Source organism: Triturus cristatus, chromosome 3_2 (genome assembly GCF_964204655.1).
Source record: "Triturus cristatus chromosome 3_2, aTriCri1.1, whole genome shotgun sequence".
NCBI classification, from domain to species: domain Eukaryota; kingdom Metazoa; phylum Chordata; class Amphibia; order Caudata; family Salamandridae; genus Triturus; species Triturus cristatus.
In genome coordinates, this window is record NC_140584.1 from 1,058,149,573 (window position 1) to 1,058,172,757 (window position 23,185).

At 46.5% G+C, this 23,185-nt stretch overlaps 1 protein-coding gene across 2 annotated transcripts in view; it reads left to right on the plus strand.

The window, feature by feature from the left end:
• The window catches only part of SPNS2 (SPNS lysolipid transporter 2, sphingosine-1-phosphate), a 295,960-nt gene that overhangs the window by 191,057 nt on the left and 81,718 nt on the right, over positions 1-23,185 (plus strand). For both annotated transcript variants that reach the window (XM_085649769.1, XM_085649770.1), the window contains exons 4-7: positions 4,574-4,725; positions 10,683-10,749; positions 21,089-21,219; positions 22,651-22,803. In XM_085649769.1, coding sequence (XP_085505895.1) covers positions 4,574-4,725; positions 10,683-10,749; positions 21,089-21,219; positions 22,651-22,803 — 503 coding nt within the window. The remainder of the gene's footprint in view (positions 1-4,573; positions 4,726-10,682; positions 10,750-21,088; positions 21,220-22,650; positions 22,804-23,185) is intronic.

Sequence of the window (23,185 nt, forward strand, 5' to 3'; positions counted from 1 at the left end):
ATTGCGATTTTTAAGGAATCGTAATTAAGGAATTGCAAAAGCCTATGCATGTAGGAATCGCTATAAAAATAGCGATTCCTACAAATTCCTTAATTGCGACTCGCAAATTGCGAGTCGCAATTAAGGAATGCCGTCCCATTCATTCCTATGGGCCTCCAGACCCATAGGAATGAATTGGAGATTGCATGAGCAAACTGCGAGTACCAGTATGTACTCGCAAATTGCTCATGCAATTTCAAGGGTGCAAGGGTGTCAAAATGACACCCTATTGCACCCCTGAAATTGATCTGTGCACATATGTTGTACACACACATGCTCTAAGGGCATGTGTGTGCGCAACATGAAACTTTGACAAAATGCCCAAAAGTGCATTTCTCAAAGTTTTTGCAAATTACCATGAAGTTCAACTTCATGGTAATTTGCTCCCCCTATTAGCGAAATCGCTAATTTTTTAACTTTAATGCATTGCATTTAAGGAATCTCAATTTGGGATTCCTTAAATGCAATCGCAATTTAAGGAATCGCTATTTAGAGATTCCTTGAATTGCGATTTTTGCATTTGGGATGATGCATCCCGAATGCAAAAATACCGGTCGCAAAGGGGCAGATTCTGCTAATCTGCCAGTTTGCGACCAGTTTTCTCGTTGATGCATGTGGCCCTATGTGTTTTAAAAGATTAAAAGCCGCTGGCTTTTGAGGTGAAAGAGTAAATGGGGTGCTTTGATTTGTGTGCTCTTTAAAAACTGAATGTGCCCGTCCCTCGCGCCCGGGGTACATCCATTCCACCGTAAACAAGGTCCTGCCCCCTCTTGCATCCTCTCAAGGTTCGCCCAAATATTGGTGAGGGGGAAAGCAAGAGCGACAACACCAGAACTTTGAGGACAGGCATATGACACAGAAACAAGTCATGCACCGCCTACGAACTACAAACCACGGCCTACTCCCTGCACGGCGCCTTCAGCCTTCATTGCAGGGGCTTCCATTTCAAGTCGGCCGTCAGTGACCTCATCTCTAGGAAATATTGCCTGCTACCAATGCTTGTGGAGCACAAACGTAAACTCTGTTCTATGAGTCATGCTGGGCGCTTATGACATCACGTGGCCATGGCGTGAGCAGAGTGGCCTGGGTGATTGTGCTATAGAGGGGAAAGTAGGAGGTCAGGTCTTGAGCATCACGTGGCTTCAAGGGAGGAGAGTGTGCTTTTTGGACCAGTTGGTTATCAAAGAGAGACAACATGCAGTCCTGAGGGTGTGTGGTTTGGTGCAAGAGGAAAGCGTGATCTTGGGCATTGTGGCTTGGTGGAAGGAGAAGCTCAGATTCTAAGCATCAAAATATTATAGTGCTTTGAGACGGAAAGCAATGCAAGTGTGATCGCTCTCACAGTGGAAGAGGCGCGTGTGCTCTTCGGGGTCGTGTGGTCGCAGTGGAGGGAGCGAAGGTGCTCTCTGGTATTACGCGGCTTGCATGGTAGGGGAAAGTGTTGTCTTGAGGTGCCACGTGGTCCTGGTGGGTGAGCGAAGCGTGGTCTAGGGGATCACGTGCTCAGTGAATGGAGAAAGTGTTCTTGCAGGCCTCATATGGTATGGGGAAGAGAGAAGCGTGGTCTTGGTTGTGTCAGATGTGTGGTCTTGGGAGTCTAAAGTAACGTAGAGAAGGTGAGGGTGAGGGCTTGGGGTATCACAGTCGTGGTGAAAGAGAAAAGTGTGCTCCTGTGGTGAAGTGTAAGGAGGAAGTGTGATGTTAGAGTGTGTGGTTATGGGGTTTAACGTGCTTTTTTGGGAGAGGGAGGATGGACATTTGAGGTAGCACGTGGTCATGTTGGAAGATGACAGTGTGGTCCTGTGGATGACGTGGTTGCAGTGCTGTTTTGGCACCAACGTGGTTATGGTGGGAGTGGGCAGAGTGATGTTCTGAGGCATCGCATGGTCAAGAAGAAGGAGTGGTCTTCGGGAGTCTCGTGGTCATGGTGGAAGCAGAATGCGTTGCCCGTGGGTTCCCGCGGTTAGGGCTTTATGTAATAGTCAGAGCCTCCGGGAACCCACCATGAAAAGAAGCAAGCCCAGCAGGAGCCTGACAGCAGCTATCACTTCTGCCCAATTACTGTCTGCGACTAAATTTAGCGGAAATTCTGTGCTTGAAAATTCCTAACCAAATCCGACCTCCCGAGGGATGACAGATGTTCGTTTCTTCAATGAAAAGAGAAGCCAAACTAAGCCATCCGGGGACATCACAAAGTGATAATCCAGCTTCTGTACACCCCGGGGTGGAAGTGATCAGAGAGTATGTGTTTCTCATTCCACAATTAGCACCGGGGTCTTCTGACATCGAAGCAGGTTTGCACCGATTTAGTCTTCGACTGTCCCAACACCATGAGAGTCTAAAGTCAAACGTGGACAGGGATCGGGAAAAGGAAAATGGACTCACCATGCGGTGATCTGAGAAGAGACAGAAATCAATTTCCCATCATGACTATCAATGAACACATTAAAAGTGTTGGGTGTAGTGTGCGGAACTCCCATGCCCTGGAGACGCCATTATATGGGGATATTATTCATCGGAAGCAGAAAATCCGCCCAACAAAGGGATCCGCTCACCGGGAAACCTTCGTTGATCTCCGTTTCTCATACAAGCTGTATGAGGACAAAGGCCTTGGCCTTGGTTCGAAGCCCTCACAATGAGGCCAGTCTCTCCGTGGGCTCGGCTTCCAGTGTGGGTTTCACCACCAGAACTGGGAGAAGCTGAGAAGCACTAGGGGAGAAAGGAGACTTAGCCTGGGGCAAGGCAGGATGCGTGAGCTCATTCGTTTATCCTCCGGTCATAGGTGCCCGTTACACGAGTTTCAGTCATGAGAATACTTGATGATGGGGGACACACAAATACAACACCTCTAAAGGTATGAGATCATCCATTTCAAGATATTTTTGAAACACAAGCTCACAGTGGCGCGATGGAGGCGTGGCTTGTTGCAGATCGGAAGCGAGCCAAAGGGGAGCGACCCTCAAATTAGAACAAGAGAGCCTACTGGGGCGCCCAGCTCAACAGCTTGCACTTGCTCTGGTTCAATGAGCCTTTGAATTCACACACTTTTTATAGTTCGAATATCAACAATGTCAGTAGTGTGTGTGTGTGTGTGTGTGTGTGTGTGTGTGTGTGTGTGTGTGAATATATATTTATGAGAAGAAGCAAGGGTTATGATACATTTTCATGTGTCCTCTATGAATGGAAAGCGATTGGTTCACTTGAATTAGGAGGGGGGAGAAGGAACATGAAATGAGTGAAAGAGAGTACGTTCTGGTACGATGGTGAATTATCCTCACGCGCCTGTATTAACATAGAAGGTTCTCAACATTTCACCCAATTGAAAGCACAGAAAAAAACCACCTTATTATAAAGCACCGGAAATGATTCAAACTAAATTACTAATCCCATTCTTACATTTATTCCTAAACCGTGATCTCTTTTCGATGTTTTATATATTGCGTACCTTCTTGATACATGAGAATTCCGATGAGGTAAATTTTTGTACTCAAAATAAGATCCCTTGAAAGATCCCCAATGTGACTTTTAGGGTGAAAGGTAGTTAAGTATTGTTAAACCAGGAGAGAAGTTATGTTAGTAAATACACACACACACACACACTCCACCACCACCTGCTGTCAGCCTGCCTGCCCAGGTCTGCAAATCCCCATGGAATCGCAGGGACACCAGCTTTGATGGGACCATTATGATGAATCCTTCCTAGAGTGATCACCTCCCTCCAGATCATTACGGATGCTGTTTCCAAGTCTGCTCTTTTTGTCATAACCTGATGCATTATGGGTGTTGTAGTCTTGTTTTTCATTATCATGTTCTATGAATATTTTGAGTTTTATATAGCGCTAGCTAGACCCGAAAGTATAATTCATTCAATGATTTAGACTGACACATCTGTAAACAATCATTTATTGGCAGAATTTCAGAACTGGAGAAAGCGACCATAGTAGCCTAGAATGAAGTGGTCACCCTAGGCCTCCCTTCATCCAGCTCTTGATGGCCCGGAGCAATTACCCGTTACTATGTTACCGCAATAGTGAGGTGCAAAATTACACCTGATTTGGGCTCTTTCACCATTTTCTGTCCCACAATGCACTACCATTCCACATCAGTAACGCGGGACGACCTTTTTACTCCAAATCATTGAAACCAAATAAATGTGTAGCAATCCGAGCACATTCCCCCCTTGCTGAGAGTTTGGTTGGGTTTTCGGAGTAAGGCGCCTCTTGCTATTCAAAATAAGTTTTATGATTTCTACTCTGGAATGTTCAGTAAGAGGACAAACATAATCCCCTTCCCCTTCATTCCTGACTGCATTGTGGAGTTTTACAGCCTGTTAGATTGCTTACTGCCATGAATATGATTTAACTCTCTACATACAGTACACCCTTATGCACTTTTGGAAACGTTTTAGTACAATGTAGTTTCCTTTCTTGGCTGTGATTATCATTTGAAGGAATTGTAAGTGTTGATGAAAATCCCATGTCTTATAAAGGCAAGACCCTTTTGTGACCGGTGTTTTTCTTGCTCCCTCCTACAGTACTTCTGGCTCCTCGTCCTCTCGCGCGGCCTGGTCGGCATCGGCGAAGCGAGTTACTCCACCATCGCTCCCACCATCATCGGCGACCTGTTCACCAAGAACACAAGGACTCTCATGCTGTCTGTCTTCTACTTCGCTATCCCACTTGGAAGGTACTGTGTCCACATATTGTAAGAACGTAGTGTCCCTCTGTACCTACACAAATCCTTACTGCTAAATCTCCACCTGGGTGTCATGTGCGTGTATCCGGGGCTGACTCCTCTTGCCAACAATTCAATGCTTCAGGAGTTATAGGCCTGTCCATGCCTGAATTTGAAGACTTTATTGCCAGATTCAAGTAAAAACATCATGCTTACATTTTCTGAAAAGTGTTACTATTATTTGAAAGCATAGGGCCTTCTGTAGGGTTTGGAGGGAATTGAAAATCACCGAATTTCTGGAGGGAAAACTAAATATGGAGTAGAATTCAGCAGATGAATTTCCTCCACAATAATATCCCTATCAGAGCAAGAAATTGAGCGGGTGGATTCTAGTCCATAGTTAGAGTTTCTTACTGGAAATTGAGGTATTTCAGTTCCCTCCAAACTCTAGATGATACCCATGAAGGCTTGAGTATAGCCTATCGTAACAAAAAAGGAAATGGCATAGTGACGTTGATGAATGCTTGGAAATATTTGTACAAAATTGTAAATTTCAAAAGATTAGAGACAGATCAAAGGAAACAACACTTGTTAAAAGTGAGTAAAATCAGAAACCACACCGAACCTGTAACACCAAGCTTCACTCCTGATTTTATTCACACGCGCCTCGCTATAGTGCTGACACAATCTGTCTGTGAATCTATAAGCGGATAACTTTGTAGAATCTGCCAGAGGTGGGCGGAAACATCAATTATGGTGCAATATCCCTAGGGGAAGGGAAGGCTGGCACACTTTAAAGATACTTTAATTGATTCTGAGGAGGGGATCCTGCTCTCTGATGTCCTAATTTACTCCACGCCTCCCTTCTGCTCCATCTTTTCGAACCGGAGAGGACACTCGCCAGGGGCCACCAGCACGAAGCCTACCGCTTAGTACTCTATACGTTGACGCGTGCCAATTAAATGATCTTCATTATCAGCACTCCTGACAGGCGGAAGTTGAGTCGAGTTCTGAAGGATTTATTCATGGAAGTCAAACAAAATGTAGGAAGAAATTGGATTTAGTGCAAACTATACTGATCCCGTTAAAATATTAATGGCACTTTACACGCAGGCGAACGCGAGTCGGGATTAGTGGCCGACATGAGATATCAAAGGCATGAAAGAACTGTGCTCTAATTTGCCTTTTAAGAACTTACGGCATTCTGTAGACCTACTGGGTTTGTAATTTTTCTCTTACAGATGGAAAGGCCTGTAATGACAGAGAGGAGCTAGTATGCTAGATAGATGGGTATCCAGAGATACTATGCCTGGTATATCTTCAATGAAACTCAATAGCACATGAAATAAAGTACATATTGACCGTAGGGATCGTATACCGGGGGGCATCAGATAACACAAAAAAGAATTGTTCTGGCACAAGGAGTGTCTGCTGTTTCCATGAAAGAGATTACTGAGGCTGCACCTGTGTCCCAAAGTGTGAGTGATACTGGGAGGATAAACATTTGAATATCACACAGCTCTAAACATGCATTATTAAGCACAACGTTCATGTAATATAAACCACATCACCTGTTGCCAAGAAGATACCTTTACACTGTCAGCTGGATGCTGACAATGCTGTCTACCCATGAATAGATGTGATGGCCAAGCAAGCAGGAAAACACAGAAAGTATTTTGAGAAACAATGATCTACTTCCATCAGGTATAGTGTAGAGTCTTGTTCATCATCTAGTAGCCATCACAAATATTCACACAAACATGGAGGCCTTCTACCCTGGCCTGGGGGAGCCACCCCCCATTTGTGCCAGTGGGTGAGATGGCACCAGCCTCTGATCAGGATGCAACATACAATGATCCAGGTCTGGAAGACGCCACCTATCTGGGTCAGCAGAGATCCAGTTCTTAACCTGAGCTCTGAGTCAAGTTGACTTGGTCAACATTCATTCCACCTTTCCAAGCGTAGTAACGCAGCTTGACCTATCATGATTCTAGATCCGATGTGCGTCATCTCTTCTCTCCCCGCCTTCTGCCTCAAGATCTAAGCAATCATCTAACAACGACCAGTCCGTGTTATCAGGTAGGGAACCCACTTCAATTAGGACACAGGTGTGATGTGGTTACCACCAAATTCATCTTGACTTTATGCCACGATGATATCCTGAGTAAGTCTTGCTCTGATATGATCCGAAACATCACCAACAGGTCCAGCCAGTTCTAGCTCAGGTGTCTCGCTTTCTAGTTTTTTGGATCAAATCCCACGTTGTTCAAAAGATTGGCCATCAGCCAATCAGGTTAGTTGCATCATGACGAAATGTCTTCATATTTGTAATATGCTGAGCCGACGATTTCATGTTTTTCTATCAGCGTGTTGTTATTTCTACACTGGTACTGTTACAAGAACACTTTTAGGTGCAAAAATTCATTTGGATGCAAAATCACATGTAAGTGCACACGCACAATTAGGTGCGAAATCACCTATGGTGCAAAGTCAACAGGAAAGTGGTATCACTTTTCAGACCAAATTACATTTAGGTACGAAAGGGAAAAAAGGTGCAAAACCACCGTTCATCCAACATCAACAGTAATGTGAAACACTTGTAGGAAGAAAAATCACATCGAGGCACAAAATTTCGTTTACGTGATTTATCACATTTAGAAGTAAATTCACACTATTGTGTGAAAATCACCCTTGAAAAGACCTTTTGGCCCACAAATCCCATTCAGGTGCAAACTCACATTTAAGCGTACAATCCCACTGAGGAGCAAAAGAGTCTGTAGGCAGGCGGACGAACACACCTGACAGCCAATAGTTAACGGGGATTCTTTGTGCCGATCCAACATGTGCATGACACTTCTTTCAAGCAGTGTTGAAGGGGCCGACCTGAAGGCCCTCTCTGTGTCTGTTTTGGCGCTGGTTACCTGAGGGCTGACAGCCAGCTGTATCTGTATGTAGACAGACACAGGAGTGGTATGAAGCAGTGCAACCCCCTGTAAAGATAAGCATTGGCATTGCCAATAGGTCTCGCTTTTGGGACCTTATAAGTATTTAGATATGCAGCACAATATCCTTGGTGCAGCAACATCACCTGTTGCATGGCTAAACGCTTATAAGGTACAATGTTTAGCCATGCAACAGCTGATGTTGTTGCATCAAGGATATTGTGCTGCAAAACTAAATACTTAGAAGGTCCCAAAAGCGAGACCTATTGGCTATGCCAATCCTTGTTTTTAAGGGAACCAATAGCCAGACATAAGGAAAAGTTTTAAATGGAAAGGGTGCCCCCAGGCATGATTTGCGTTGTCTTCAAAGCAACAGGGCACTGAATGACCTCTTACCCCCTCCCAGGCCTCTGTGAACTGGGCACAAAAAAAGAGCAAAACTCGAACAGGCAGTGTCTGCAAGGGCAATTTTGAATTACAATGCACATTGGACGTCGTAAACATAAAGTAGATTTTTGATTTAGGTACATGTATTTACTTCTTATGGATCACAGTTTCTTTAATTTCAATAGTGAGATGTGAATTGGGCAAGTGTTATCCAGTAGCTCTAATTTTTACTCTCTGCAATAAAGAGACCTGAGTTTAAAATCCGGATTCTACCCTTGACCAAATAGTGTGTGATCCTGGTCAAATCTTTTTACTTTACTGCATCCGTTATAATATCAGCTAAATTCGGAAGCCTTTAATAACTCGTCGAATCGTTGTAGTAAAAACGCTTTTAATAAACATAAATGTATTCTTCGCAACACAGATAATTGTCTGCTAACGCGGGTCTGATTTCTAGTGTTCTGAGGCATTTATTTAATCAGTGCAAAATCCTCGAAGGCACGGCTCACTGTTAGAAACGAGTTGTACGCCTGCTCCTTGACAATGGTTTGCCATGCCTGCGTGCGCGCACACCGTGGCTCCCCAGCAAGGGGCTCTGAGGCAGACGAGCAAGCCGGGCTATCCGGGGGGAGGGCGGGCTGTCTTCTTCCACGAGCCGGAGTGGGCAGACGCGGCTCTCCTCGCTGGTCTCGCTTCACTTCCTTTTGAATGATTTTACCTCACAAGCGGTAAGGGCAGATTTGGGCTGCCATGTTTATTTACAAAGGGCGATTCTTTGGCGAGGTCATGGGGCAGGTTTTGGGGGACGAGCAGCATTACTGAGAGGCATATGCGTGTGTGTCGGGTGGAGGGCCCAGGAAACGGCCGTGAAAGTGAAAGTGATCGCGCGATCGCGATCAAACATCAAAGCGGCCGTGGGGCCGCAAAAGTGAAAGCAAATGGTGTGCAGGCTGCCAAATGGTGCGCGCGCCCGGCGCACATGCACTGTATTTGGAGGCCTGGAAGCACTCGTTTGCACTTCCAGATCCCCCATTTACAAAAGCTCTCGCGAGAGCAGCGCTAAAGCGCTAGCTCAGGCGAGACCTAAAAAAGGGGAAAACAAACCCAGCTGCTCCTACACAAAACTACATACTTTTGATAAGCAGTATCAAAGCATTGATGGTGGTGTAACAAGGAATGTCTCCCACTCGAACATGCTGCTACCTTTCATCATCTCAGAGGCTCTCGGCTCCTCCTTTCAGCTGTACGGGCTGCTCACCGGAGCAAATACTTTTCAAAATAGACCATTTTGCGCCAGTGATACACCGAGAGAATGGATTCTAAGAATAGCTGAAGGACTCCACAGTGTCCCACCCCTGGCCAGGCCTGACTCGCCGTTCCTAGGCTGGGCGCCTGCGACGATGGATGCCTGGAGGCAGGAGTCAGCTCCACTCCCAAACAATGCAGCGCAGGTCCATTCCCAGCCTGTGACTTGTTTCCTCCTGCAATTACTGTAAACGAGTTTATCCAATCAAGTGGAAAGAAACAACCGATGTGTGTCGGCTGCACGACTTCTTGTTAGGTCCCTTATGCGCCATCGCTGCAGGCAGGGTGGGCTGTGAACCTCTAGCATCTTCGTCAGGGCCAACAGGATACTAAGGCAAGGATGGCACCATGAGGCTTGGGCGCAAACCTAGACCACTCCAATTTTAGTACCACTTGATTATAAACACAGTCACCTTCTCATGAAGACTCATCACCAAGACCACTGGCTCCAGAAATGGTGCCAGGATTTCCACCCTTAGGGCTAAACAGAATTTTACCAGCTTGGGCACTCAACTTTTACTAAAAAAAAGTATATATATTGTCATTTTTAGTAATATAGCAGCAACAACAGGTTCCTCATCTCACCTTATGCAAAGCACCGTCCATGATCCGCTCATGAAATTGTCGCAAACATGCATGCCATTGCACCCATAGGAGACAACAAACACACCTGACTTTGATGCAGATGGGTTGTGTGCCAGCCTCTCACTACAGTAGACCTCCCAGGGGGCAAGGCATTGTTGGTGGGTTGACTGTTCATTATTAACATCCCCATTAAATATGAGGAGATTCCCTCCTTGGTCGATGTAGGAATATACACCGATAGTCACCATTGATGGATCTAAATGTCTGTGCATTTCCTGGCTAAGTGCTCAGCTCCTTTTGCAGGTAGAGCCACCCAGTGGTGCTCAAAGACCCTCCCTAAGTTTGTTTCTCTGAACCCTACTAGCAGCATTTTCATATTTGCCATTCACTTTGCGAGGGTAAAATACCATCAATCCTGATTCTGTGAATAATGAGCGGGGACTTACCCGAACAAATCTTTTTATGCCCATCCAGGTTGAATGTAAGTGTGCCAAATGCTTTGAGAATCACGCCTTAGAGTACTCAGGTAGTACTCAGGTGCTCCCTAAAGAGAGGTTGGGACGTGAAGCTAATTTAGAAATACAATTGACAATGGCGATGGCAGCACCAGTTCTGAAGACTGTTGCATGGAGTAATTTCGAAGTAAAGCCATTGAAACAATGAAATAATATATTTAACCCCTTTTAAATCATAGTAGGGTTTCAGCAATGTCCTGTAAGGCGAGCCACTCACTCTTTGTGCTTCTTACAGCGGCTTGGGGTACATCACTGGATCCACGGTGAAACAGGTGGCAGGCGACTGGCAGTGGGCGCTACGGGTAAGAGACGTGTGGCATGTGGCATGTGCTCTCCTTTTCAACCAGGAAACTAGTTGTGTTACCTGTCACTGGACAGCTGGGAGGGGTAGGTGAAACTGCATATTTGTGGGGGGGGGACATCACTTTAATTAAGATTAAGTAAAACTATACATATTGCACAAAATGTACTCACTTGGGGCACACCTCACATACAAAGGTCTCATGAGATACCAGCAGTAGACTAGTTGAAGTAGATTATGGCCTCGGTTTTTCTTTTTCCGAAAAAAGAATTTCAAAGCCAAAAACTGGGACAGTTCTCAAAAATAGAAGGAGGACTACAATTTTACTTCAACACAGCGCACTGAATGACAGCGCTCCTCAGCAGAAAATTACAGAACATAAACAAAAAATGCAATTTTGTAATGCCAGGAGCTTGGCTGTTAATTACATTGCTTTCTTATAACAGCTGATTATCCTTGATTTGGAAAAATCTTTCTTCCGATTCAGAGATATTTCTTTATTGATACCTTATTTTCAAAATTTGGCAATTTGGAAAAACAAATTACAAATAAATAATTTTACGAGTATTTATGGTCGGATTCGCCTTAATTTGAGACATTCATAGCTTGAAGTCTGCAGTATTTTGATTATTTGTTTTAATTACATGAATTTATATTTGTGGCAATCTCCAGCCTATTATGACGTGGCTATTTTTTCTTTGGCCTATTGTAGGCTTCAATAGCTTTTAAAATACCCTAAAAAATTCAACAAGACAAAACGTCTCTTAATCAATAAGGAAATCTCAAATAGCACAAAATACATGTATTTAAAAAGCACATTGGAAACGCCAAGCCCGGTCCTTACTGGCACCCTGGCGCGTGCCTATCGAGAAATCTTGCATGGCGCTCTTCCTGTTTGAGGGAAACACCCTCTTCCCGTTTCCGCCCATTTATTGGGCCCGAGACGGCAGTTTCCTTCTCTTCCAGTAATTACTCTGCGGCAGAGAATGAAAAAAAATGGAAATAAATCTCCCAAAACTGCCGAGGGGAAACAACCCAAACAGATTGAGCCGGACCTACGACCTCTGCTGGAGTGTGAGTGACCAAGTAAAGCCTAGTGTGGGCCCGGTGGGGGCGGGGCCTGGGCGGCCATTAGTGCTCAGTGAACGCACACAGATATGGCAACAACGCTCTGATTGGTACAGGAGCTTTAAAAGGGCCAGGGTCTTCCAGAGGTGAGCCTTGGCAAAGGCAGTAAAGGTGCATTGAACCAGTGCTTTACCTGGCGTACTGTTTCTGTGCTTTGCCAGCTGGGTAAAACAAGCATTGGCAAAGAGTGGAGAGGACGTGGGGTAAGGGTCAGAGCTGCCGACTTGGGAACTGGGTAACCAGGTTCGAGTCTCAGCAAGAGCAAAAAAACACACACAAAAAACGAATGTGTCCCTGCGTAGTATAAGTGGTGCTCGTGTAAAGCGTCTCTTCTGGTTAAGTTTGTGCTATGAAAAACTGCCCAAAAAATAATGGAAGGCTACAAGTCATTCAATCAGGATGAAGGTACAGCACTATGCTTCTGGGGAAGGGACAAACACAAGAAGAGGAAGGAAAGCCATCAAATAAGACGCAAGCAAATGAGAGTCACAGGAAAGCCAGTCTTAACAAATGACCCGACTGAAAGCCCGCTGTGCGAATCAGCATTATTCACAATAAGTCTAAGACAACAAACAGCTACAAGCTGCTTGTCCTGCTGTGAGGCCTTAAAATACCTGTTTGACAGTCGTATGCCATAATGGCAGCACAAAATTTGTAAAATAATGAGTACTAGTTCCCAAAGCAAAGCTCAGAAGACCGCGGCAGGCGCTATTAAATGTCAGCGCTCCGAATACCAAGGCTGCGCAGTCTTCAATCCACCTCTTTAATCTACTACCAGACACTCCCTAGTCCTTTATCTCACTCTTATAGGTCCATGCTTAGTCCCAAGGGTACCTCAAAAATAATCAAAATTCAGAGAGTACATTAAATGTTTTTATAGTGAAATCTAAAACATGAATAAAAAAGTGGTACATTGAAAAGTGTGGCGATGGCTCCGTATGCCAGTGTAAGAAGCGTGCAAGTGATAACATTTAAGCACAACGAAGAAAGCCACTGATGGCTCCTGTTATTGGTATTTCTAGAAACGCAGAGCAGGTCTTAAGGCACTGTTGTAGCAGTTCCTCAATAATAGGATTGGACAAATCACTGTACTTTTAATAGGGCAGAACCAACACTTTTCATTAAGACTGTAATGCTTTGGACAGGATTAATGCTTCTAAGTAGGCTTACTCTATATGAGCACTACACATAAGTACTGCTATAGTTTAAAGAGACACCACTGGTGCTTCACTGCAGGACTGATGTAGTTTAATGGAACACCACTGGTGCTTCACTGCAGGACTGCTGTAGTGTAATGAGACAGCACCTGCACTTCACTGCAAAACTGCTATAGTTTAATGAGACACCACTGGTACTTCACTGCAGGACTGCTGTAGTGTAATGAGACAGCACTGGCACTTTACTGCAGGACTGCTATAGTTTAATGAGACAGCACTGGGACTTCACTGCAGGACTGCTATAGTTTAATGAGACGCCACTGGTACTTTACTGCAGGACTGCTATAGTTTAATGAGACAGCACTGGCACTTTACTGCAGGACTGTTGTGGTTTAATGAGACAGCACTGGCATTTCACTGCAGGACTGCTATGGTTTAATTAGACAGTGCTGGAACTTCACTGTAGAACTGCTATGATTTAATGAGACACCAATGGCACTTCACTGCAGGACTGCTATAGTGTAATGAGACAGTGCTGACACTTCACTGCAGGACTGCTATAGTTTAATGAGACACCGCTGGTACTTCACTGCAGGACTGCTATAGTTTACTGAGACACCGCTGGCACTTCACTGCAGGACTGCTTTAGTTTAATGACGCACTAATGGCACTTCACTGCAGGACTGCTATGGTTTAATGAGACAGCACTGATACCTCACTGCAGGACTTCTATAGTGTAATGAGACAGTGCTGGCACTTCACTGCAGGACTGCTATAGTTTAATGAGACTCTGCTGGCACTTCAGTGCAGGACTGCTTTAGTTTCATGGGACAGTGCTGGCACTTCACTGCTGGACTGCTATGGTTTAATGAGACACCACTGGCACCTCACTGCAGGATTGCTATAGTTTAATGAGACACGCAGGCACTTCCCCGCAGGACTGCTATGGTATAATGTGACAGTCCTGGCACTTACTGCAGGACTGCTATAGTTTAATGAGACATTACTGGCACTTGACTGCAGGGTAGGTATTTTTGAGACAGCTCTAGCACTTCACTGCAGGACTGCAATGATTGGATAAGACATTACTAGCACTTCACTGCAGGGCTGCTATAGTTTCATGAGACCGTACTGGCACTTCACTGTAGTACTGTTATAGTTTAATAAGACATCATTGCCACTTCAATGTAGGACTGCTATAGTTTAATCAGACATTGCTGGCTCTTCACGGCTGTAGTTTAATGTGACAGTCCTGATACTTAACTGGAGGGCTGTTAGAGATAGCACTGGCACTTCACTGCAGGATTTCTAGAGTATAATTAGACACTATTGGCACTTAACTGTAGACCTGCTATAGTTTAATGAGACAATGCTGTTACTTTGCTTCATAAATGCTATAGTTTAAAGAGACAGTATTGACACTTCACTGCAGAACTGCTCTAGTTTAATGAGACAGTATTGGTACTTCACTGCAGGACTGCTATAGTTTAATGAGGAATTCCTGCCACTTCACTGTAGAACTGCTGGGGTTTAACCAGACATTACTGGCACTTCACTGCTATCGTTCAAATAGACAGTGCTGACACTTCACTGCAGGAATACTATAGTTTAATGAGACAGTATTGGCACTTCACTGCAGGCGTTCTGTAGTTTAATGAGACGGTGCTAGCACTTCACTGCATAAATGCTATAGTTTCATGAGACAGTATTGGCACTCCACTGCAGGTATAATGTAGTTTAATGAGACAGTGCTGGCGCTTCGCTGCATAACTGCTATAGTTCACTGAGACACCGCTGGCACTTCACTGCAGGCCTGCTGTAGTTTACTGAGACAGTACTGGCATTTCACTGCAGGCCTGCTATAGTTAAATGAAACAGTACTGGCACTTCACTGCAGGCCTGCCATGGTTTAATGAGTAAACGCTGGCATTTCACTGCCGGAAGTATATAGTTTAATGAGACAGTGTTGGCAGTTCACTGCAGGACTGCTATAGATTAAGGAGACAGTACTTGCACATCACCCAGGCCTGTTAGAGTTTAACGAGACAGTGCTGGCACTTCACAGCAGGCCTGCTAGAGTTTACGAGACAGCGCTGGCACTTAACTGCAGGAATAATATAGTTTAATGAGCCAATACTGTCATTTCACTGCAGGACTGCCATAGTTTACTGAGACAGTACTGTCATTTCACTGCAGGCCTACTAAGGTTAAATTAAACAGTTCTGGCACTTCCCAATGAGACAACTTTGGCACTTCCCTGCAGGAATTATATGGTTTAATGAGACAGTGTTGGCAGTTCACTGCAGGACTGCTATAGATTAAGGAGACAGTACTTGCACATCACCCAGGCCTGTTAGAGTTTAACGAGACAGTGCTGGCACTTCACAGCAGGCCTGCTAGAGTTTATGAGACAGCGCTGGCACTTAACTGCAGGAATAATATAGTTTAATGAGCCAATACTGTCATTTTACTGCAGGACTGCCATAGTTTACTGAGGCAGTACTGGCACTTTACTGCAGGCCTACTAAAGTTAAATTAAACAGTACTGGCACTTCCCAATGAGACAACTTTGGCACTTCCCTGCAGGAATTATATGGTTTAATGAGACAGTGTTGGCAGTTCACTGCAAGACTGCTATAGATTAATGAGACAGTACTAGCATGTCACCGCAGGCCTGCTAGAGTTTACGAGACAGTGCTGGCACTTCACCGCAGGCCTGATAGAGTTTACGAGACAGTGCTGGCACTTCACCGCAGGCCTGCTAGAGTCTACGAGATAGTGCTGGCACGTCATTTCAGGAATAATATAGTTTAATGAGCCAATACTGTCATTTCACTGCAGGACTGCCATAGTTTAATGAGACAGACCTGGCACTTCTCAAGTGTATCATTGCCAGCACTTCTCAGTAGGGCTACGATACTTCAGACAAGATGGTGTTGGCACTTTCCAGCCCCAGAAACATGTGCTGTGAACCCCTTTCTTCACTTCAAGGACTGCCAGACAGACAGGTCGTCTAGACTGCTGAATGTAGTGAGTGGAACCTCCCCGCCTGCCCCCTCCCTGCAGGGTGGGGGGTGGAGACAAGCTTTGGATTTAGCTGGATGTACAGCAGAGATTAATGATAACTTGCTTGACACAGGCATTTCCCCGTCGTTGTAAAGGAAGCGGTTCAGAGGGGTTCCAGGTCTGGCGGAAAGAGCCCATCAGCGAAAGGTAAAATATGCCCATCGCTGACACTGACACTCAGGAGGTGACACACGTGGGTGTGGGGCTGAGAGAGAAACTCTGGGGCTGGTACCTTGGCAGGCGCCTATCAGAAGAGCGCACGCTTGACACAGGAAGCCATTCTTGTTGACCTCCGTGCCTGTATCATTTTGAGGATGCTGTGGAATGCTGGGTAGCCGGCTGTTCTCAAAGTCTGTTGTATTCTATTCAAGGGAGGATTCGCATTTTGAAATAAGCAAATCCATTTCACATATTTACAATTTTAGGAACGGGAAGATTCAGTGATTTGGCCATAGTTCTTCGATTTTCCGTCGAGTGCCTGGAGTGGGGTTTGAACCCCGGTGCTCACATTGTCACTTAAGCCGCTAGACCTACATCTCCCATTTGAGCTGGAGGGCTGGGCTGAGCAGCCCCTGGGCCTGGTCAGGTTGAATCCATCGGGCGGCTGATGCGTGGGTCACTTCCGCTCCTTCCAGCCGGAAGTGACCACGGTAGGGGGCGGGAAGAAGTGTTGCAGGTGAAGCAGGAGTCCGGAAAGAAGCGAGTGCAGGACTGAAAACACACCTTGACTCTGCAGGGCCGTAATAACAGTGCAGCGGTGAAGAGAGACTAATGTTAGGTGCATCGTGGAAATAGCAGGAGGAGGGCGGAGACACAAAAACAGAGTTTTATTGTTATTGGCTACAACGGATCAACATATCACATTGGCCTACAGAGCAGAATTCATTCTGTATGATGGCGTCATCATTCTGCAGCACGAGCTGGCCAATCGCATTTTAGATAATTGCTGGTGATAGAAACACGGCAGCTAAAGTTTATGAGATGCCACACACTGACACCCAACAAGGCTGAGCAGGGCCGGACTGGGAACCCAAACCGGCCCTGGTAAAGTGCTCGAATGCCCCCGCCCCTCAGCTCTTTGCCAGGGCCGGTTTTCGGCCGATTTTGTTACAGGGCCGATTTTGCAGCAATACTGCAAAAACGGCCCTGTAACAAAAACGGCCCCCACCCGTGCGGCGCACCGGGGGATTGCACGGTGCCCGCTACGGCCAGTCCGGGCCTGAGGCTGAGCTCCCCCCAGCCTTAAAGTAAAGTTTACAAACATATATATGTGTAGCTTGGGATGTGGAACACACCTTTACCAAATTTACATCTTTGCCTAAAAAATTCTAGTTGTGGCTGAACGAATCATCATCATCAAAAGCTTTATTTCGATAAAATTATATCATAAAAGCATACAAACAAACATAGAAAATACAATAAAAATCAAAACGAAATTCAGCGAAGGCGAGAGAGTAATACAAATATCAATAGATGGAATACTGGATAAAGATACATTACTACATCCTTTTTCTACTCCCCCCTCAACCTAACACATGACATCTAAAAACATTTTGAATAAATAGGTAAAAAAGGTAAAAAAAAAAAAAAAAAAGCAGTCACAAGGTTAAAAAAGTATTAAATTACATTTGATACGAAAAAGGAATTGTATCCCCTGAGCATTTTGACATGAAGAAAAAAAGAAAGAAAAAGGAGAGGCATTATATCATATTCGAATCACACGTGATGAGGGCAAATTGATTCTTTGGCGGGGCAGGTTTGGCCACTGCACGACCTGTAAACCCTGTCTGCATTCTTGCTAGTAGGGGGTCAGTGTATCACGTGTCAGTGTGCAGTGAAGTGAAAGATGTCAACAGTGAGCCCTCCTGGCGAGCTGGGGACCGTCTGCTGTTAGTGTAGTGCTCTGTCCTTACCCTCACTTCCTGCCCTAGCCATGGGCGAGCACTCTGGTGTTAGTGTGAGTGAGAGTAGGTTAGGGGCCTTCAGGGGGGAGGAAGGGAGCTTAAAGCCATTTCTAGATCAAAACAGTAAACACACGGGCCATTTCTAAAAACTTCTCTCTCTCTCTGTGAACTTAACAACTTGTTTCCTGCTCTCAATAAAGCGTCACGCAAAGTGTCACACATAAGCTGTTGAAATGTCACACATACGCCCGCTGAAAACACTGAAATGTCACGCATGAACGAACTGTAACCTTGCCAGCGCTGTGCATGTACCATAGCATGGTGTTCAGGCGAGGGCTGGGACGGCCAGCACAAGGCGAGTGCAGAAAGGACAAAACAGATGACGTTGGATTGAAAAATCATCAGGAGAACTTATGGGGTACTCAAAATCAGGAAGTGCAACACCTGTGCCATATATCAGCGGGTGAAGGGGAGAGACAAGAAAATGGGTGCTGTGTATGGGCGTGGGTAGCCAGAGGACCCAGGGGCTCTCGCAGTGTAGATAATATATTGAGAATTAGGGCATGCGGGGCCGGAACAGGAAGTCGGAAGTTTGCACGTGCACCACGTGTGCCAAATTTGTGACCACACTGGGGCGAGTAGGAAAATACCAAGAAGGCGTCGGGGTAAAGGCGTCAAGTAATAGGAATGGACCGAGGTGTCTTTGGGAAATTGGAGTGTGTGTGTGTGTGTGAGTGACATGGGATGGGGTGTGAATTAAGGGTATCTGGGCACGGTATATGGGGAAAGGAAAAATGACGAGGGCAGATGTTAAGGGTTACAGGTGATCACACCAAGGTGTCCTCTGTACTTATATTTACCTGCTGATGGCTACTTACCACCTGATTGTCAACACTGACATGTCAACTGTGATGCATTGCCTGACTCTGTTGTGAATGACTGGGCTCAAGATGGCTGACACGTCAGTATGAGAGAGGAGCTGCCCTATGCTGCCTAGTTCTTCCTGCTCCCTAGATGCACAATTCATGTAAGGCTCCAGTGCTCACCAGCCTGCGCCTTAACACCCCTGACATCACACTGAAGCTACAACGGCCCACAACTCATCTGCAGCCTTTGCATCTAGGGCAGTGCTTAATTTGAGCTGGTGGTTTCCAGTGCTCGGCACCAGCACTTTATTGTCAGCACCAGCACTAGTGGCAGTCCACCACATGGTGGCGCAGTCTGTTTAATTTTGAAAGGAATACAACAACCATGTTTATTAAGACAATTCGTTTTGAAAATTAATAATGCCAGCCGCTCACATGATTAGTATAGCTTTTTGTGGCCTGAAATAGTCTGAATTGCCACATTTGTAGGGGTATGGTGGTTGGGTGTTATGTTGGTACTGTCATTGTCAGCGATGGCAGGGGTAATGGGTGGTGCAGGCTCCGAGAAGTGCCCTAGCACTTAATTTTTGACAAATTAAGCACTGATACGTACAGACACATCTCTTTCACACGATAAAGTGGGTACATTTTCCAGTATCTGCCATATGACATGATTAGCACCAAAGTATTTAATTCAGAAATGACATGATGCTGCACTTGTGCAAGCAGGAAGCCACAAGAATTATGGGTCAGACCCCAGCATGCATCACTGGCTGTCATATTCACGCGGTCGCCTGCCACTCACAAGATGAGCGACAGGCAGCAGAAAGCCTTGCGAACAAGATCAAGAAATGTAATTGCCTCGTCCTACTGTTCAAGAGTCGACCTCGACAAGACTAGACAGGAGAATAAGTTCTGCGTTTTCCCCTGAAGAAGAGCAATGGAACTGCCCAGGACCATGCCCCGTGTAGGATCTGTGCTTTGTCTGTCAGGCGGACTCGACCACTGTTCACGCAGAGGGGTGCGCCAGAGGATAACTTTAGGAACCTGCGAAAGGGCTCCTTTCAGGGACGGATAGGAAACAGCCTCGAGAGAGCAGTACAGCATTTTCTAAAAGACACAAACACGATTTGCTGCTGTGGGAAAAGAAGGCTCTTCGGGACTCTGCCAGGCCATGAAATAATGGATGACTTCGGGACTTTTCTTCAGAACTGCCTGTAAGCCCTGTGGGTTTTCAGACAACAAATGTACAAACGTGAGGCTGTAAATGTCTCATTAAAGTGTTAAAGCATTTTTGGGCGGGGGTAGCCCCCTATGCTTCCAGGGAAGGTTCTATCTCGCTCGGGGTGGAGTTGGGATATTTCACAGGGATGCTTTAGCGCCACGCCCGGAGCACGCAGGATAGCGCTTGAAACGAGAGTTCAGTCGAGAGGAGAGGCAGACAGTGGAGGTAGGGAGAAGAACTAGTGCCTGGGGCAAGAGAAGGGTCAAAGAAGGGGGAGAGAATGGAAGACGAAGAGCAGGAAAACAGAAGCATATATGGGAGGGAAGAGGGACAAAGAAGCAAGAGTACTACAGAAAGGAAGAGGGCGAGCGAGAGAGGTGGCGACCTGAAAGGGTGGCAGAGATGAATGAAGGAAGGTGGAAAGAGGGGTGGGTGAGGGGACGCCAGGTGGAGCACAGGCAGAGTGAGGCCGTCAGAGAGAGAGATAAAGTGGAAGGACGGGCGCAGGTGGGGCGAGAGGTAGGGGCGCGGAGGAAAAAGGGAGAAACTGGAGGTAAAGAGAGACCAAAATGGGGCGGGTGAAAGAGACGCCTCTTGATGCTGTCCTGGCACCAGAGTGCCCGCTGGAGTGATACAGAGTGAATGCACTGGTCACTTTTCGGTACTCCCGAGTATTGTCTTCCTCGCCACATGAGTTCCCATCCCTCCCTCCCGGCTTCATGTGGTTCTTGGGGCTTGGTAGTTCTACAGGAAGTGGGATGGGTCGACCCTCCCCTTATTCTGGGTCAAGGGTGACGGAGGTCGGCCATGTTGGGGAGGGATGGGAGGCATGGGATGTTAATTTGCTTTGGAGGGTCCTGGTGTGGAGCTAAAGCTCACTTTGTAACTCTGGTGGCGAGGAAGACTTACGAGGAGGTAATGAATACTCGTCAGCGTCTGAGCAGAGCACCCGTGGCTGAGCCCTGCTTCAATGTCTGCTGTCCCCTCTCTGCAGGTCTCCCCTGTGCTGGGCATGATCACAGGCACCCTCATCTTAATCCTGGTGCCCACGGCGAAGAGAGGCCACACGGACCAGCTGAAGGCCAGGACATCATGGATCCGCGACATGAAGGCACTCATCAGAAAGTAAGCTTGCGCTGCCTTACCTCTCACAGCAGCAGGTGCGCCTGGGCCTTTTCGGTGCCATATTGTGAGAGTGGCTGCCTGCTTACACGAGCAGGAGAGTCTGCGCGTCTCCTTTCAATATCTCCGGGGCTTGCTTGAGGCGGGAGGTCTTTAATGTAGGTAAAGCAGGGGTGGCCATCGCAAGTCCAGGATCCTCAGATTCACGTCAGATTTTTCAGGAATCCACGCAATAAACTTACAACTTATTAAAAAAAAATCTTTTATTTTTCTTATCTAGTGCTGGTATTGACCAATGCCTGCTTTAAAGCACTTTGGGCTACGTCTACAATGGTCATGCCCTCTGGTGTGATCCGGGCCTTCTAAAACAGATGTGTTTTTAGGTCTTTCCTGAACTTAAAGAAATTGTATCCAAGACAGAATTCCAGAGGGAAGCCCTTCTTTGCATAAGACTTTCTTCATCGAAATGTTGGTATCTTGTTATGTGGGCAGGTAGTCTATTTTAGGACGTGAAGCTTGGGCATCTAAGAGGAAGTCTCTTAAATGCTCTGTGCTTGTCATGACAACTGTCATGGATGCCGCCCCTTGCACCTACATTGACCATCCATAACTTGTGGGAGTCAGTGCGCTTCGAGGGCACCGGTGCTAATTAAACCCAAACCAGGAGGTGTCATGAAGTCCACAGCGCCTCGATAGGAAAACGACAGCTACAACTCTGGGTGTCCAATGGCGCTACAGGAGGGCAGGCCCATGGCACTTTTATTTATCACGATAACCTCTGAATATGTACATAAGTTCCTCTTAGGTTCATTGTATCTTTCTTAATTGGCTGATGTGGATATCATGAAAATCTGGCATGAATCCGGCCCTTCAGGACCTAAGCTGGACACCCCTTGTCAAACATGTATTTAAATGGGCCCGAGGGCACGCCTGAGTGACACCCTTGAAAAGAAGAGCCGACGTGGAGAAGGCTGTGTAGTAGTTGGGCAGTAGGGACAGTGAAACGGGCCGAGGAAAGAGAAACTGTTTGGGTTTGTTCACTCTGAAGCATAGCCCAGGGCACATACCTACTGAAGCAGGGATGTCCAACGCAGACCGAGGAAGGCGGGAGGCATCCATGCCGGTTGTCAAGGGTACCGCAAGTTTAAATACAGTGACTTGAAATGGAACTCATATATGTAGTCCATAGCTATTCTGAACATCTGTTGTAGAGTCTGCAAGAGGTGTGGTGTGTTGGTGGTGCGTTTTAGTCAGGCCTGTTTGTGTGCTGTCCGTTTTTTATGTTTTTTACTGTCAGTTCACTGCTGGTGCATCACTAGAGAGCGCGGCGACAGCAGCGCTTTCACCATTGCTTTTTCATCCACAGTGAGCCGAGGCACTTATGCTGATATATTCTCTCTCTCTCTCCTGCTGCACCCTCCCCCCCCCCCTCAGCCGCAGTTACGTGTTCTCGTCCCTCGCCACGTCGACGGTCTCCTTCGCTACCGGGGCACTGGGCATGTGGATGCCACTTTACCTGTACCGGGCACAGGTGGTGCAGAAGACCATTGAGCCGTGCCACCATGCGCCCTGCAGCACCAAGGACAGGTGAGGAGCTATCTTGTGCATTCACTTCGGGTCACGGGGCCAGGGCTATACCATCATCTCAGGGTGGGGGGTCAAGCCTCTACGGGGCCCACTCGGCATTCATCCTTAGGAGGCTGGTGACGTGAGGGCTCAAGGTAAAAGCTTCTACCCTTGAACAGGGTAAGAGGTTCTAGCCTCAACTGGACAGACGTGGCCTTTCATTAGGTCTCGCCTGACCCAGCGCATGCGCTGGTCTGGCGAGACTTATTGAGAGGGCTCCAAAAAGTGCTACCAGACCAGCCTAGAGCTACAGTGCATGTGCGCGGGCGCGCGCGCCGCGCTTTACTGCGATTACTTTCACTTTCGGGGCCGCACAGCCGCTTTGATGTTTGATCGCGATCAC